The sequence below is a fragment of the Myotis daubentonii genome, chromosome 4 (assembly GCF_963259705.1).
Source record: "Myotis daubentonii chromosome 4, mMyoDau2.1, whole genome shotgun sequence".
Lineage (NCBI taxonomy): Eukaryota > Metazoa > Chordata > Mammalia > Chiroptera > Vespertilionidae > Myotis > Myotis daubentonii.
Genome location: NC_081843.1, coordinates 79,219,007 through 79,237,355, shown reverse-complemented (window position 1 = coordinate 79,237,355; position 18,349 = coordinate 79,219,007). Strand labels below are relative to the sequence as shown.

Genomic DNA, 18,349 nt, shown 5'->3' with positions numbered 1-18,349 from the left:
TGGAGAAACTAGTATATGTATGAGGAGACATGTGTAAGAAAGTTTATTGTAGCATTGTTTGTTATAGCAAAAGTTGAAGAGCAGTGTAAATGATCACTAATAGAAGATTAATAACACAAATTTTAACTGTTAATGTGAATGAACTAGAATTTCATGCATCAACATAAATAAGTCTCAAAAACATTTTTAATAAAAAATAGTGGACTACATATACAGCCAATTGCTATATTTGTAAAGCTTAAATACATCAAATAATACTATTATTTATGTCTAAACACATACATGTGAATACTTGGCTTTGAATACACAGACTTGGCTTTGAAACAGTGGTCACCTTTGAAGTGGGAGGGAAGAAAAAGGGGTCAGGTAGAGGCTTTAATTATGTATGAAATATTTTATTTCTTTAAAAAAGAACCTGAATTAAATTTGGCCAAATGTCAAGAATTATTAAGACTTGGTATTAGGTGAAAGGATATTTATTTTATTATTCTGTAATCTTTTTGCATGTTTGAAATACTTCATTATACTGATGATACTCCTTTGTTTAGGTTTTATTGGATTTCTTAAGTTTGTAGTATTTTTATTAATATTCTAATTAGTCTTCACTTGCAATTACATCTCTTCTTTTTTATTTTCTATCAATAGATTATTTTATTATTTATTATACTAGAGGCCCAGTACATGAGTTCATGCGTAGGTGGGGTCCGGCTGGCCCACCCTGATGGGGGCCGATGGGGCTGCGGTGGGGGGGCGGGGCAGGGTATGGGAGGTTGACAGGCCAAGTCCGCCCCCGATTCGGGTTGGGGTGGGCCGATCGGGGATGGGTGGCTGGGGGGCAATCAGGGGCAGGGCTGGCCAGGGAGAAGGGGCCACAGGCACTTGAGGGGAACCAGTCGGGGTCCCGGTCGGGCTGGGTGACCACTGCAGTGCACATCAGAGCAACCGGTCCTTCCGGTCGTTCCGGTTGTTCTGCCGTTTGGCCACTGGGTTTTTATTTATAGAGATATTTTATTGTTATGTAGTAACCTTACCTATCTGTATGCTTTATTTATCAAAATAGAAAATTCAGTTTTGCTCAGTTTTGCATAGATGGCTTTTCCATTATCTGGTATGAAAATCTTAATGGGATCTTTTGTTTTATAGGGGGAATTAGCCCATTTAACCTGGTATTATAACTTCTATAGCTTTACTAACCTTGCATTAACTAATGCAGCCCTAGTTCCCTAGGGCTGCTGTAACAAAGTACCACAAAGTGTGTGGCTTAAAAATAACAGAAATTTATTCTCTCAAGTTCTGGAGGCTGGAAGTCTGAAATCAAGGAGGCGGCAGGTCATGCTCCCTAAACGGCTCTAAGGAAAAATCTGTTCCTTGCCTCTTCAAGTTTCTGGTGGCTTGAGGCATTTTCTTGCCTTGAGGTTGCATGATCCAATCTCTGCATAGGTCTTTCTCCCCAATCCTCAGCCCCCAATACAAGAGAAAGTTTATAAAGTCACAGAGGTAGAAAAAGTGAGCCAGCTGGACTGCATGGGCTCAGGAAGCAAGTTACAGAGGCAAAGGAAGGGCCCTTGGAGCTTGAAAAAGAGAGCGAGAGAAGTTCTTCACATGGCTTTCTTTTCTGTGTATTTTCTTCTCTTCTCTGTCTTATAAGGACTCCTGTGATTGGATTTCAGGTCCACTTGGGTAATCCAGAATGATTTTATCTCAAGATCCTTAATTATATCTGCAAAGACTCTTTTTCCAAATAAAGTCACATTCCTAGGTTCTGGGGTTTGGGTGTGGATATGCCTTTTTGGGGGCCACTATTCAACCCACTGCAGACCTCTAGGCTTAACTGGGAAGGATTCAACCTCTAGCTCACACACATGGTTGTTGGCAGGATTGTTCTTTGCAGGCCTCATTGTTTCTTACCAGCTGTTGGCCAGAGCCCTTTCTAGGTTTCTTCCCACATGGGCTTCTCCATAGAATATCTTCCCATGTGTCAGCTGGCTGCAGCAGAGGGAGCAAGCAAGTGGGCAAGAGAGAGAGTGCCAGCAAGATGGAAGACATAGCATCTCATAACTTGATCACAGAAGTGACACTTGACATTTGATAGGACAAGGACATCAGCAGATCCATTAACACTCAAGGGGACAAGGTAACAGAGGACGTGAATACCAAAGTCAAGAGTTTGGGGACCATTATTAGCTGGTGTTAGAGAAGTAGATTGTTGATTTCCTTGGTTTCAGAGGTACTGTGCAGAAAATGCATCTGAAGTGCTCTTAGGAATATGGTAAAATTCCCTAATGTAGATGTGCTAATAATTTGCCAGCTACTCACTTGTGAGACTTTTCTACTAAATTGGAAATCTCCCCTCTCCCAGCTCCACATGGCATGATGGCAATCAGTTTCATTTCCCTCATGTTTTTATTGTTTCTATTATTATTATTTGGCAAACTAATTCCTCTGTCTTTGTCTCCTCCACCCCCACCTCTATACTTGCTGGCAGTACTGCTCTTTTCTCTCCTTTTGTTCTCTGGTTGTTTTAATGGAACCCTGTTGTGCCTGTTTAGATCTATGTGACTTACTTTTGAAAAGTGTCCTCTTTTTAGATTCTTACATCATTGTAACTCTTCTCTACTTCCTTGACTTTTTTTAGTAATGAAATAGTTTGAATGGAATCTGGTGTTCCAGTACAAAGAACAGGCTGACTAAGTAAAATCGTGTCCCTTTCTCCTGATAGAACCTTGAAGAAAACGCCCATAAAATATTTCAGATATGCACAAAGTACAAAGGATAATAGAACAGAATACTCACCTATCCTCAATTCAGATATATGAAGTGTTAACATTTTCTTATTATTGCCTTAGATTTTTAAAGAATTTATTTATTGCCCTACCTGGTTTGGCTCAGTGGATAGAGCCTCAGCCTGTGGACTGAAGGGTCCCGGGCTCGATTCCAGTCAAGGCACGTAGTCAAGGGCACGTACCTCAGTTGCAGGCTCAACCCCCCAGTGGGAGGCGTGCAGGAGGTAGCCGATCAATGATTCTCTTTCATCATTGATGTTTTTCTCTCTCCCTCTTCCTTTCTCTCTGAAATAAATCCTATATAATAAAAGCCTAATATTCAAATCAACCGAACAGTGAATGACTGGTAGCTATGATGCGCACTGACCACCAGGGGGCAGATGCTTGATATAGGAGCTGCCTCCAGCCCACAGGCTGTCCCTAGGTCAGCCAAGGCAGATGCCAGCAGGGGCTCCCTAATCGCCCTGCCAGTCACCATACAGATTGGCCCTGATCACCAGCCAGGCCTAGGAACCCTACCCATGCTCAGATTTTGTCCAACGGGCCTGTAGTAAAATAAATAAATAAACAAACAAACAAATAAAAAACACACATACTGAACACTCCCCCCCCCCCCAAAAAAAAGAACTTATTTATTGATAATTCATTTACCTATTCAAAATACTGTATTGAAGCATAGATGGACCTGGAGCACATTATGCTAAGTGAAATAAGCCAGTCAGAGAAAAACAAGTACCATATAACTTCACTCATGTGGAATTTAATGAACAAATTGAACTACCAAGCAAAATAAAGATAGACTCATAGAGAGCAGGCAGACAGCTCTGGTGGGGAGGAGGGTGTGTGTGTGTGGGGGGGAGGTGGAGGGATTGAGCAAAAAAACCCAAAAACTTGTGGACATGCACAACAGTGTGGTAATGGCTGGGGAAATAGGAGTGGGTGGAGATGGAAGAGGGCATAGAGGTGATAATAGTGATGGGAAAAATAAGTAAATGAAAATCAAGTTTAAAAATAAAACATATTGTATTGATGGACATGTTGGTTATTTGCATGTTTTCACTATTATGAACACTGCTACAATGAATGTTTTTTTGTAGACTCACAGGCATGAGTTTTTCTAGCCATAGATATTTTGGAAACAAACTGCTAGGTGATTGATAAGTAAAAACAATAAGTGATAAACATTGTAATATGGTGACAGAAATATTGCAGACATTTTAAATAACATACATGAAATAGGGAATTATGTCTTTTTGTGCCAGCCATTTAGATGAAAAATGTTGACTTGGTCTGCCTTCTATTTTTGGATTAATACTAGTGGGTTTTTTCTTCTTCAGAACAGATATTGTATGACCATAAGGAAAACTGGTGGAATATTGGAATTGGTAGCAACATAGGATAATTAAAGAAAATATCTATTATGTACTTTTCTTATTTTTCTTTGTGATATTACTTATTTGTATCTAGGGGTAATTGCCAAACCATATTTATTGTTCATTGTGTCATACTAATATCTAAGAAAGAATATTTATATTATGGAAAAATTTAAATACATACAAAAGAATAATGCTGTGAACCAGACTGTATGCATCACCCAGCTTCCACACAATTGACTTTCTTTTGAACAAGATTTTCAACTGTGATGCTAACGTTAGTTTTATATTTAGAATGTATCGTATGTGGGGTAACACACAGTATTAACAACACTTATTATTTCAGTTTTCCTGTGAGGTAAGTGGCAATTGTTTAGAGAATTTATTAGTTTTAAAAATTATCCTATCATACAGTTTTGCCAATTTTGGGGTGGATCGTGAGTTCTCCATTAGTAGTTTAGGCTAATAGTCTATCTGGCCATTCTTTGATAGGGATATTATCCATAAACTTTGTAAAAGTGTGACATAAGCCCTTCAAAATGCTTTGATACAAGGAAACTATTACAAATGTTTATAGGACTCTACTTTTATTTTTTAAAATATATTTTTATTGATTTCAGAGAGGAAGGAAGAGGAAGAGAGAGAGAGAAACATCAATAATGAGAGAGAATCATTGATTGGCTGCCTCGTGCACGCCCCCTACTGGAGATCGAGCCCCCAATTTGGGCATGTGCCCTGACCGGGAATAGAATCTTGATCTCCTTGTTCTTAGGTCGACACTCAACCACTGAGCAACCCTGGCTGGATGTAGAGGACTCTACTTTTAAAATGAAGTACAGGGACCAGCTAGTAGTGTGCCCTGGTACTGCAACATTTATGGGACTATAGATCCAGAGACAGTATAATTCACTGTTTGGGCTGTACTTGATGAGTGTCATATATGCTTGGGTTCCAGATAGCGGTGGTCATGGGCTCCTGTACAGCAGGAGGTGCTTACGTGCCTGCAATGGCTGATGAAAACATCATTGTACGCAAGCAGGGTACCATTTTCTTGGCTGGACCACCCTTGGTAAGAACATAGTTTTGATTGGTTGAAGTAAAATATACATGGTATAACATTTTCCATTTCTACCATTTTCAGTATACAGTTCTATGGCATTAAGTATATTCATTTTGTTGTGCAGCCATCACCACCATCCATCTCCAGAACTTTTCATCTTTTCCCTTCCAGCTATCTCTTCTTCCAGCCCAACCCTCAGTGCATACATGACTCCCAAGGGTGGGCAACCTCCATGCCAGATGGGGAGTAGGCAAGAGACTAGCCCTTAGCTCAGACCCCCACCCAGTCATCCGCTGGTGAACATAATTCAGCACTGCCAGCCGGGATAGTGATGGTGCTGCTGTGCTCCACCCTGAGACACTAGGGCAGCGGTTCTCAAGCTGTGGGTTGCGACCCCTTTGGGGGTCGAATGACCCTTTCACAGGGGTCGCCTAAATACATTCTGCATATCAGATATTTACATTACGATTCATAACAGTAGCAAAATTACAGTTACGAAGTAGCAAAGAAAATAATTTTATGGTTGGGGGTCACCACAACATGAAAAACTGTATTAAAGGGTCGAGGCATTAGGAAGGTTGAGAACCACTGCTCTAGGGGGTGCATGCCAGGCCAGGCCCTCACTCGGGCAGATGTAGCAATCGTTAGGAAGGGGGCAGGGCCCAGGCTCCAGTTAGCGGGAAAGCAGGGAGCCAAGAACCCATCCCAGAGAGATGGTGGGAGGCAGACTGTCTAAGAACTGAAGCCCAAACTCCAACTCACACACTCCATTGTCATCTCAGACTTTACTTACAGAACATAAATTCAAAGATAAATTAGAATTCAATGGAGTGGCCACCGAGCATTAAACTTCAAGCACAGGGCCCTTCTGAGAATGGGACCCTGTGCAGCCTCACTGGTCGCCTGCCTCTGATGCAGCACTGAGAACTGGATTATATAATCCTGGCTCTTCCTCCCACCCCTTTGGTCAGCTCCGTTCCAGCGATTTTCAGTAATGCAGTCATCACTCCACCATGTTTATGGCAGACATGACTGTAGACTTCAGAGTGATAGAGGATAGGTGGGGAGACAGGTAATTACTACACCGAGCAACAAAATGTCCCATTATATAAGTGAAATCCAAGAATATTAAATACCTAAAACAGAAGAATGTTATAAAACCACCATCTATATAAAATGGGGTATTATTCAGCTATAAAAAGGATTGAAGTTCTGACACATGCCACAGCATGGAAGAACCTTGAAAACTTTATGCCAGACACAACAGGACAGATCTTGTATAGTTCCACTTCTGTGAAATATTTAGAGTGGTCAAATTCATAGAGAGAAAGTAGATTAATAGTTGCCAGGGACTGGGCGGGTGGAATTGGGAGTGGCTGCTAATGAGTATGGGGTTTTTTTGTTTTCTTTTTTTTTTTTTGGTGAGTGATGAATGTTCTGGAGTTGGTGGCAGTAATGGTTGCAAAGTTTGTAAATACACTAAAAAACACTGAATTGTATACTTTTAATGTTGAACTTTATGGTATGTGAATTATATCTCAAGTATGTTTATTGCTTCAAAAGTCTATCAATCATCTGTGGTTTTGGAATATTAAGACAAATTTATTTTAAAAAGCATGGTAAAAGGAGCGTAAGCTTTGTTGTGAAGTCAGTATATTTTCCACATGACTGTGCTAATTTTTATTAACTTACTGAGGATCAGATCAGCCTGAGGAGCTGCCATTTCATATTCAAAAAGCCTGTGGTGTTTATTATCTATATAATAAAAGGCTAATATGCAAATCAACTGAACGGCGGAACAACCGGTTGCTATGACGTGCACTGACCACCAGGTGGCAGACGATGAATGCAGGAGCTGCCCCCTGGTGGTCAGTGCGCTCCCACAGGGTGAGTGCTGCTCAGTCAGAAGCCGGGCTCAAGGCTGGCAAGCGCAGCAGCACTAAGGACCCAATGGGGGATGTCTGACTACTGGCCTAGGCCCGCTCCCCATCTGACCTAAGCTAGCAGTTGGACATCCCCTGAGGGGGTCCCAGACTGCTCCAGGACACAGGCCGGGCTGAGGGGAGGGACACCCCCCTCCCCCACAGTGCACGAATGTTGTGCACCGGGCCTCTAGTTCTTTAATATTTCTCTAGCTTTACGTGATAGCGATCATTGTTTAATGAGAGGAAAATTCACTCCAGATTTACCTTTGTATATTAAAGGGTACATACTTTCATGAGTAGTCCTTATTTATATTTCATTAGATAAAGAGTAAAGATATGACTAAAATTTGAAAATATCTTTTTGGGAATATAGGCAGCAGCATACTACTAGAATAATGCTAACAGCAGTTACCAGTGGATTCAGATTTAACTTGGCAGCCAGGCAAGTCTGCAGTCTGTCCCAGAACTGGTCCTCGTTCAGGAGTCTACCATTGAAACAGTTTACAGTACAAAAAGAAGCAGCAGCATCCTCACCTGCTTGAGAAATCTAAATTTGACACTAGTTTCACTGAAAATTGAGAAAAGGCTTGGTAGGTTTCACACATAATATGGGCCTGAGTTGCAGTAGCTTAAAATGGTTGGAGCAAGCATAGTGACAAGACAAGTTTTTGAAAGAGCTTTTTGTTCTCCTGTCTTTTGTTTATCTTCTGAACTTATAATTTAGTAGAATGAGCTATTTTAATTTTATTTTGACTTTTATCATTTTTGCTCCTATCACAGTACCAAACATGATGTGGGTGCTCAATAAATATTAACTAGTGACAAATCCTTATATTTTTAGTCAGATCTCTGAAAATAAATATAGTATGTTGGTGTTTATTCCTTTTTACAGCTTTAAATATCCAGATACCTCTTATAATTAGTTATTGTTTGGACCAAATTATATTTTACACTGAATTTCTTTGGGAGGAGAACTAAAAATTCGGTTCTGGGGGTGGAATAATTGGAAGTGAAAATTTTAATTACCTTTCCCAGTGGGATTTTTTTATTTAAGACAGAGCTTTTGATGTAGTGAATAATAAGTTATTTTTGTGCTGTATTTTAGATTAGTGTTCATTTTTCTAATTAAAGCTTTTCCTATTTGAAGAAAAAGAAACAAATTAATCAACTTAAAGAAGTAAGAATCAATAAGCAATTCCAGAGGGATCAGATTGGCATTTAGTATTGAAGACTTTTCTTGCTTAGAATTTCTCAGGCTATAATTAAATCATTCTTAATTTATTACTTGAGGTTTCTTTCTTTTAGCTCACATTCTTCTGAATCTTAGATGTGAGTAATCTTAGATATTTTCCCCATTTTAAAGTTATTATACCTTTAAGAGTTTATAATAGTCACTGGATTTTTCAGCATAGGTGAAGAAAAGGCAGTATTTCAATGTATTTATTAAGTGTTCAAAGATGAGTAAATCACAGTTCCTACCATCAAGGAACTCACAGTATAGAGGAGAGGACAGAGACGCATGCAGATTACAGAAATATAGTCAGGCAAATGCCACGTAGGAGGTGTAAGTGGAATACCCTTGGACCACGGATAAGCAAGCATTGCTCTATTATTACATGCAGTGTCATTAATGGTGAAAGGCCTGAGTGGGTCAGGGAAAGGCACAGAGAGCAGGTGGGGCTTGAAGGGTAAGCAGGGATTCACCAAAGAGTGAGAGGGAGCAGGGAGCGCCGGCCAAGGGCACAGACACTAAGGCTTTAACATGCAATGGAGGCAGCCTGAGGAGGGGACAGAGCAGGCTCGTAGGCCAGAAATGTTCAAATCAAGTTCCATCTCTCACTCTGGGGCTGTGGGCAAGTTTCTTAGTGACTCTGGGTTCAGATTTTTCATTTGTAGACTGGTTTGCTAGGCAAGTGGAATGAAAAAACAAAATGTCTTTAGCTCAATGGAAGAAAGAGTGGTAGGTACAGTCAGGTTAGGCGCTGTGTGTTAGGAAAACATTTGTATATTTCGGATGGGCAAATCTCACCTTTGACTTTTCTCCCTGTTGTAGGTTAAAGCAGCAACTGGAGAAGAGGTGTCAGCTGAGGATCTTGGAGGTGCTGATCTTCATTGCAGGTGAAACGGAAGAGGTTATTCCTTTTCAGGATTGATTGCCACATGTTTTAAAAAGTTTATTTTTCCAAGTATTAAACTTGCCACAATTTGTTCTCCATCTGCTGTTTTAGGGTTCAATTCTTTGAACTGTCGAGTTGCATTTCTAAGCTAGAACATCAGCTTTTCTGGAGAGACAGGTTTCTTATTTAACAAATACCCATTGAGCTCTAGATCTTGGAGATGATAGACATTGTCTCTGTCCTCAGGGAGTTTACAGTGTAGTCAGGGAGGTGGGCAATAAATAATTACCAAAATTCATATAAATGTATATGTGTGATAGGCCTGCAAAGGAGAAATATAAGGAAGAGCATATAGAAGGTGGATCAAACCCAGTGGTTAAATGAACATTTGGGAAGTGGAGCACAGGGTGCTGGTGGTGAACTGCAGTTCAACAACAGACCACAAGAGAAAATGAAATAGAGAAGTTTGTTAATCACGGGTCTGGAGGAGGTACCTGGCATGCCTTCAGAGGTCACCTAGGGAGGTCAAGGCAGCTCGGACAGAGAGAAAGAAAGAAACTGGGGCACATGTTTTTTTTATTTTAATTTTTATATTGATTTCAGAGAGGAAGGGAGAGGAGAGAGAAACATCAATGATGAGAGAGAATCATTGAATGACTGCCCCTTACACGCCCCCAACCAGAGATCGAGCCTGCAATTTGGGCATGTGCCCTTGACCAGATTCGAACTTGGGACCTTTCAGTCTGCTGGTGGACGCTCTATCCACTGAGCCAAACTGGCTAGGGCTGGGGCACATGTTTTAATAGGGTCCTAGGTAGGAGTGCTTTGGGTTCCTGGGCTAGGGCCGGATTGTTCAGTTCCATCCTAAAGAGTGGAATTTTGGTAAGCTCGATGGCGGTCTTATCTAAGGGTGCATAAGACATATAGGTGCTGGGAGGCAGGGGAGACTGCTGATTACAAGGGCTGCTGGGAAAGTCATATCAGGACTTACATTTGCTCGTGACCCTCAGTTGCTCTGTAGGGCTTATGCCCGTACTAGTTAGTTTAAGGTCCTTGCAGGCCGCTTGGCCAAATAAATGGATGCTGAGGTGGTAGTACCTGATAGCAGGTAAGTGTTTAACAGCTGGTTCTCTGGGGGAGGGAAAAGCCCTGCTTTGTGGCATCTGCCCATATCTGTAGTATAAGTTACCTCACCACAGGATGCAGGAAGAGATGCACACAGTAGGCTCTTGTGAGTCAGGTGCCAGCTTGCTCTGCACATCACTGGTTTAACTGCTTCAGGTTAGAGTTCAGGGGTAAGAATTCTTGACCATCTACCGCCTAGAATTTTATGAAGTGATAAACGAGGCGATAAATGTAAATTGCTTGAAATAATACCTGCTTTAAATAAATACCTATAAATGTTAACTGCCATTATGACTGCTGTTGTTTATCATTTTAATTGGTCATTAAGGGTTTTGGACCTTTTTTTTTTGTAAAGAGCACAGACAGTCCTTGGGTTACATAGGACTCGACATACGTCATTTCGTGGTTACGTCGCTATCTCCGATTTATTTATTAAAGAAAAAGTTCTGTCATTTCAATGTATGTACATATGTGCTTTATGTTTTTTATTATTTATTTACCACAAGTAAAGGTCAGGAATTGTTATCTTTCTTTTAATTTTTTTTTACTGTTTCACTTCATTACTGCTGTGCATGTGCTCCATGTGAGCGACGTAGGTGCTTATGTAGGTGGGTTCCGACTTACGGCGAAAATCATGTTACTTTGTGCCATAGGAACAGATCTCCAACGTAACCCGAGGACCTACTGTAATTAGAAAACCATTGAAAAGCTTTAAGCAGAATGTGCTATCACCAAATATTTCATTAAAAAATAATTCCCTCTGGCTACTAAGTAGAGAATGCTTGGAATGTTGGCAAGAGTCTATGTGGGGGACCAGTTGTGTAGGTGAGAGATGCTGGTGGCTTAGGTGCTTATGGTGGTAGTGAAGGTAGGGGGGTGAACAGAGTTGAGCTCTATTTTAGAGGTGGAATTGAGAGACATGTTGATGGATTTCATGTAAGGGGTGCAAGAAGGTGAGGTGACAAAGATGGTGACATGAAATGGCTTTACTTCCTGAGATTCAGAGGGCAGGGGAAAGAGCAGATTTGAGGATGGGGCAGGAGGATCAAGCATTCCTTTTGGATCTGATAAGTTAGAGATGCTTGAGACATCCAAGTAGAGATGCTGAGGAGGCAGGTAGCTGTAAGAGTCCGGAGCCCAGACCAGTGCTGGAGATCTTTACATGGGAGTCCTCAGCATAGAGATGGACTCTAAAACCATAGGATGAACTCACCTCCAGGTGAATATAGATGTAGAGGAGGGCCCAGGATCATACCCTAAAGAACCCAGACCTGAATGGCAAGCCTCTAATCATCAGATTCAGGTGTGGTAAACCTACCTTTGATCTTCTAACCACAAACAAACCCAGGGAGGCAGATGGGTATAATAATTCTGCTTTTCTATCAAAGAACACTGCCATGCCAATTAAAGGGTTGATTTAGGGACCTATCTTTGCCCCAGGTTTTCATTCCTTTCTCATTGAGCACTTATTTTGAATAGATTGATTATACTAAGTGTTATGGGTAATACAGAGGAATTTTAGCCCTAGTCCCAACCTCAGATTTATACTTTAATTAGGCAGCTAAGAGAAAGAAATGAATTAAAAAACCATTACAAAATATGCTAGCATGCTTCCAATTTTACAACTAGAGGCCAAAGGAGAAATGACGAGTTGAGGAAGGCATAGAAAAGCTCAGAGGGAGAGCTTGAGGGTTTGCCCGAGTTTGAACAGAACACTTGTTCATTTAGGTGAGCACAACTGTGTGAGCGGAGAATCAGGGTGACTGCCTTATCTGGCCATTGACTGACTGTTACAGGGAGACAGTGAGTGGATTTTCAACCTGCGGAGAAAGAGGACGCAGGTAGAAAAGGGTGAGTGGGTATAAGACAGTGTGGGCTGTTACTGTTTGTGCTTAATCTGGGGAAGGCGAAGAAGATAGTATTTATGGAATATTAACAAAATGTTTTTGACTTTAAAAATTGTAATCCAGTGCCCATGAAAGCTGTAGGCAGTATATCAATTTAGGGTGTAGGTTCTAGAATTCATCCTTCATTTACCTCACTTATTACCATTGTGACTAGACAAACCACGTAACCTCTGGAGCCTCATTTCCTCATGCGTAAAACGAAGGAAATGATAGTCCTTACCTCATAGCACAGGATCTGGTGCATACTAAGCACCCTATTACTACCGGCTATTATTCTTAACCTATTTAAAATCATAGGACAATGATTAGATTGTGATGGCTTTCTTGGGGAGCAATGTCATAAAATTTACTAGTCACAAATTGCTTTGGGTTCTCTCTGTCTAATCAAAGAGTGATAAATGTGTATTTACAAAGGTTCTCACTGTCTTTAAAAATACATATTTATACTTCTGTTTAGTCATCCGGAAGAATTAATTTGACACAAAGACTTATGTAATGTAATGCCTCCTCAAAGGTTTCTCTTTCCTGCTGTTTTGGTAAATACTAGGCAGCTTTTAAAAGAAAGCATTTTATTTTAAATATTTACTGATTTGGAAGCAGTTCCTCCTGCTTCTGTTTGCTTTCTGAATTACTACAGTATAGCCAGAAGTCAGCACTTGTAGCTGGTATTATACATGAAGCATTTACTAATAAAAGATATCATCGGTTGTAAATTATTGTATTAAGTTAGAAAGGGTCTGCCATTGCAAAGGCACTGGCGGGCTGTAACGAGAAGCAAGTACAGTCTCTGCTTTTATTCAGGGACATCCAATCCAGAGGTGGAAAGTGACACAAAACCACTGTGAGAGCCCAGTTCTAGGAAATGTTTCCCAAGGGTTTGGCATTTTCCCTAGACAAGATATCAAAATTTAGATTGCAGCAGCTTAGTCCTTATTCATAAAATGAACCAAAATTCTGTTTGTTTCAGGTCCATAGTTTGCCTGACTTTACTATTTTGTTTATTAGAAAGTCATAGTACTTTACATCTGAAATAAGAAGCCATCTAATCAGAACAGAACCAGAGCAAGCCCATATTTCATTGACACTGAACTTGAAATTGAACAGGAACTTCCATGGCCCTTAAGACAGAACCGTTTTAGCAATACTCATTTTAACCCATGATCCGAGGGACTGTGTCTTAAACCTTTCCATTCGTTACCCTCTGACAGCTTGCTTTTAGGTGTAACTTCGGAGGGAGGGAGCTCAGCAGTCTTTCAGAAGCGAGAGACCATAGTTGGCATCTTCATTAGGAGCTCAGTTACGTACAAACACTTTTTGTTGTTACCAACAGCATCACTAAAGTGTGCCATCTATGGTTGAATTTATCATGTAGAATTTTTTCAAAAAATATATTTTATTGATTTTTTACAGAGAGGAAGGGGGTGGGATAGAGAGTTAGAAACATCGATGAGAGAGAAACATCAATCAGCTGCCTCCTGCACACTCCCCACTGGGGATGTGCCTGCAACCAAGGTACATGCCCTTGACCAGAATCGAACCTGGGACCCATCAGTCCACAGGCTGATGTTCTATTCACTGAACCAAACCGGTTTGGGCTTATCATGTAGAATTTTGTTTGAGGTATGTGGGCTGACCATTAAATAGAAGTCCTTATCAGCAAGGCCCCATGATCTAGTTGAAGGAGGTCAAGACAGAAATAGAGGCGTGGATTCTTATGCAGCTACTGGTGGTTCTATGCAAGGTTCTATGCATACCTGTTTTTCCTATTTGTAAAACAAGGATGATACCAGGGACATTGCAATATTTGCCAGGGACATTATGAAAATCACATTAAATATCATTTATTAAAGTGGTTTGGAAGTAAAAATGATGCCATCCGTAGATGAGAGAAGGTGTTTGGGCTTAAGATATTTCATTTTTTCTTTTTCTCTAATCTGATTACTTTAGTGTACTTTACTCTGTAGAAAGTCCGGAGTCACTGACTACTACGCTTTGGATGATAATCACGCCCTTCACTTAACTAGGAAGATTGTGAGAAGTCTCAATTATCAGAAAAAATTGGATGTGAGTTGGATGTGTTCTTAAAGCTTTTATTTTTCTGAAAAGCATTTTGGCTTATGTCATCTTGAAATAATGTCTTAAAAATGGTTAATAGGATTTTTCTATTTTCTGCAGGTTACCATTGAGCCTTCTGAAGATCCTTTATTTCCTGCAGATGAATTGTACGGAATAGTGGGCGCTAACCTTAAGAGGAACTTTGATGTCCGAGAGGTATGTAAAGTGGAACTGTGAGCCATAAACCTTGCTGTCTGTCTCCTCATATGTGTATACATTGTCAAAGCCAGAGTCTGTTTTTGTTTTTTTTTAAATATATTTTATTGGTTTTTTACAGAGAGGAAGGGAGAGAGTTAGAGAGTCAGAAACATCGATGAGAGAGAAACATCGATCAGCTGCCTCCTGCACATCTCCCACTGGGGATGTGCCTGCAACCCAGGTACATGCCCTTGACCGGAATCGATCCTGGGACCCTTCAGTCCGCAGGCCGACGCTCTATCCACTGAGCGAAACCGGTTTCGGCCAGAGTCTGTTTATAATGTTCATGCCTAGGGGCTGGTTTAGATCTCAGTAAGGAGCGACAGACACATGAGGGAAAGATCTTTCCATAGTGTAGGATTCACTGGTACACAATAAATACCAAAAGAGAGAGGGGGAAACCCTCTTAATTATTGGAAAGTTTTCATTGCACAATGACGAACCTTGGTTTATTCATAAACAGTACTTCATAATGTGGACATTAGGAATGATGTAGGGCAACTTCATTTTCAGCTATTTCCTTTCAGTATTCTTGTTTCAGGAACTGGATGAAATGTTGAAAAAAAAAACATAACCTTTTATATCAATATTACATTAGCAAAGATTAGACTTTGATTACAGGTGAAGATTACAGATTATTGCTATGATTACAGAGTATTGATATAGTCTTGTATAGTCTAGAGTAACAATTTTTAGTGTTTGCATATAGCATGTGGTCTTTTATTTTGTTCAGTATCCATATCTGGTAGAATACTTTCTATGCTAGAAAATTATTATTTTTTAAAAATATGTTTTTATTGATTTCAGAGAGGAAAGGATAGAAACATCAATGATGAGAGAGAATCATTGATTGACTGTCTCCCGCATGCCCCCCATGGGGATGGAGCCTACAACCCGGGCATGTGCCCCAACCGGGAATAGAACTGCGAGCTCCTGGTTCATAGGTCGATGCTCAACCTCTGAGCTATACTGGCCGGGCACTAGAAAATTATTTTAATACCAGATTCTCTGTCTTAATATTTTGTTACTTTCCCCTTTGACTATAAGACTATTAATGTATTAATTGTGGAAAGAATAGAAAATACAGAAAAACATAAAATTGCTTATAATTCTACCATCTAGAGAAAGCAGCTAATATTTTGGTGTTTTGACTTAATGTTTATGTAGACATTTTTATGGAGTTGTGATAGTATATACATATACATATATATATACACACACACACACATATATATATACACACATACATACGTACGTATATACATATATATATTTAATTCTACTTTTTCCAGTTTGAATTATAAACATTTTACAATTATTTAAAGATTCTTTATGAAACATTTTCCATGGCCTGATCCTAACTCCTTATATAATGTACAACATGGTAAGCACGCAGTAAATATTTATTTGAATGAATTAATGAATGTATTATCCCACTTATGGATGTATGTAATTGTTTATTTAGGAAATGCTCTATTGTTAAATTCTGGATTTCTTTGGAGCTCCTCTTTAGCAAGATGACTTAATCAACACTAACTTTTAGAATTGGGATTTTAGTTTGACTTTTCAGTCAATTATAGGCACAGGAAAAATGGTACTTACCGTCTGAGGTGCTTGAAAAAATGTGTTGCTCCAGATAGCCAAGTTTTCTAGATGGTTCAGAATTCATTCTTTTAAGGAAAACCATCTTTTTTTCATGTATTCATCAGTATTTTTTGAATACTTGTTGTATGAAGGTGCTGTTTCAGGTACCAGGATCACAGAAATGAGCTGCACAGATGCAAATCCATGCTTTCATGGCAGTTCCATTTCATTTTAATGGAGGTTATTTTATGAAGATAGACTCTTGCCTTCTTAAATAGTGTCCTGAACTTCCACCTGTTGCTAACTCATGTTCATCATTGTGAGGATAATTTATTATCTTTTCTGTTCTGGTAAAGTAGTCTTCCTAGTGAATGGAGCTGTGGGACAGCACTGGGATAGGAATCAGAAAACCCAGCTTCTGGTCCTTGTTTCCTTAGTCAGTGGTACTGGGATGGGTACTCAGCATTGATTTCCACTCCTAGATACAAGAGTAGTAGTACTATAGGATATGTTTGCTTTCTAAAGTTTGAGTCATTGTGAAGATGAGTACTATGTTTTATGTGGCTGGGTGGTCATTGTAAAGCAAATAGAAGGTAGTTTCACACTAAGTGACCCTAGGCTGTTGTGCCCTTTGAGTCACTTTATCTTCGTGTTGAAGAATAGTAGTTATTATGTGTTGATTGTTTTTAAAAGGTACAATTTTGGCCCTCGCAGGTTTGGCTCAGTGGATAGAGTATCAGCCTGTGAACTAAAGTGTCCTGGGTTTGATTCCGGTCAAGGACACATGCCCAGGTAGCGGGCTCAATCCCCAGTGGGGGGCATGCAGGAGGCAGCCGATCAGTGATTCTCTCTCATCATTGATGTTTCTCTCTCTCTCTCCCTCTCCATTCCAATCTGAAATCAATTAAAAAAATAAAAGGTACAATTCTGGAGGAACATACCACTTACAACAGATAACATGTTTTCATTATATAGTCGGACCTTTTAGGAAAATAACTAAAAAATAATTCAAAGTAAGCTTTACTTTTTGGAAAGAAAGATATTGGGAAACATTCACTCATTTTCAGTTTTTCATCTTACAAAAAGAAGGCCTACATTGATGTAGTAAGTAGGAGAAAGGAAGTTTGAACTAGTAGAAAAATGATGTGTATCATGTAAAATAGTTTTTGAAGGAATTTGGAATATGCTTCATGTTTGGAACTCCTTGAAATAGTCCTAATGTATAATGATGAACTTTGAGGATGAACTATTTAGTGATTTCTACTCCTTTTAGGTTAATTATATATGTATGTGGGGTGATCCTTTATTATCAGATTCAGAATCAGTAAAACTTCATTGAAGGTATAGGGGAGGAAGAAACTTTCCTCTACCCATCAGGGTTCTTTCGGCTGGTCTAACAATGAAGTCTACCCAGGCAGATTAGATTAAGAGAACAGCCAGATTTAATTACGCATGTATGATGGAACCCTCACATACATGAGAAAGACTCCACATACATGAGAGTTTCAGGGACAGAAAGTTAAAATGAGATATATACGGCATTCTGAGCTAAAGATGAGGGAAAGAGCTGAAGGGAGGAGGGTCATTCTCAGGACATTAAGAAGAACAGATGTTCAACAGTTAGAATTTCCCCCTGCCTTATGGATAGGTCAGTGATAACTCTGAGTATGGATGAGGCCCCTAATTTTAATTCTTTAAGGGAGATGTAAAACTTTCTCATGACCCGGCAGGGTCTCAGCTGCCTTCAGCTCAAAATAATCCACATGTCAAAGCAGCATCTGTTCTTCTGAACCCCTTCAAAGGATTAATAATAAAAGCTACCTTTTAATGACAGCCAGGAAGTGTGCTGTGGTTAGCACTTTTTAAGTCTTACCATTTTTTAAAAAAACAGATGAGGAAATTGAGGCTTAGAGGATTTTAGCTAGCCAGGCTGTGACTCTTAATTTCTCAGTGGTAGAGCTGGGAGCCAGAGCTGGTTCTTCATCTCAGCATTATTTTATTAGGTTATTTTGCTACTACGTCATCACATCTTCACAACTCTGTCCCATCTTTGTAGAAGTGAGAACCGAGACTCAGAGAGGTTAAGTGACTTTGCTCCAGGACATGCAAATCATCTGTGATACCTCAAGTTGGAGGTCTTCTGACTAAGCTCTCTACCTTGC

At 39.9% G+C, this 18,349-nt stretch overlaps 1 protein-coding gene across 2 annotated transcripts in view; it reads left to right on the top strand.

The window, feature by feature from the left end:
• The window catches only part of MCCC2 (methylcrotonyl-CoA carboxylase subunit 2), a 53,065-nt gene that overhangs the window by 15,858 nt on the left and 18,858 nt on the right, over positions 1-18,349 (top strand). For both annotated transcript variants that reach the window (XM_059694374.1, XM_059694375.1), the window contains exons 7-10: positions 5,112-5,225; positions 9,195-9,259; positions 14,255-14,354; positions 14,466-14,561. In XM_059694374.1, the coding sequence (XP_059550357.1) occupies positions 5,112-5,225; positions 9,195-9,259; positions 14,255-14,354; positions 14,466-14,561 (375 nt within the window). The remainder of the gene's footprint in view (positions 1-5,111; positions 5,226-9,194; positions 9,260-14,254; positions 14,355-14,465; positions 14,562-18,349) is intronic.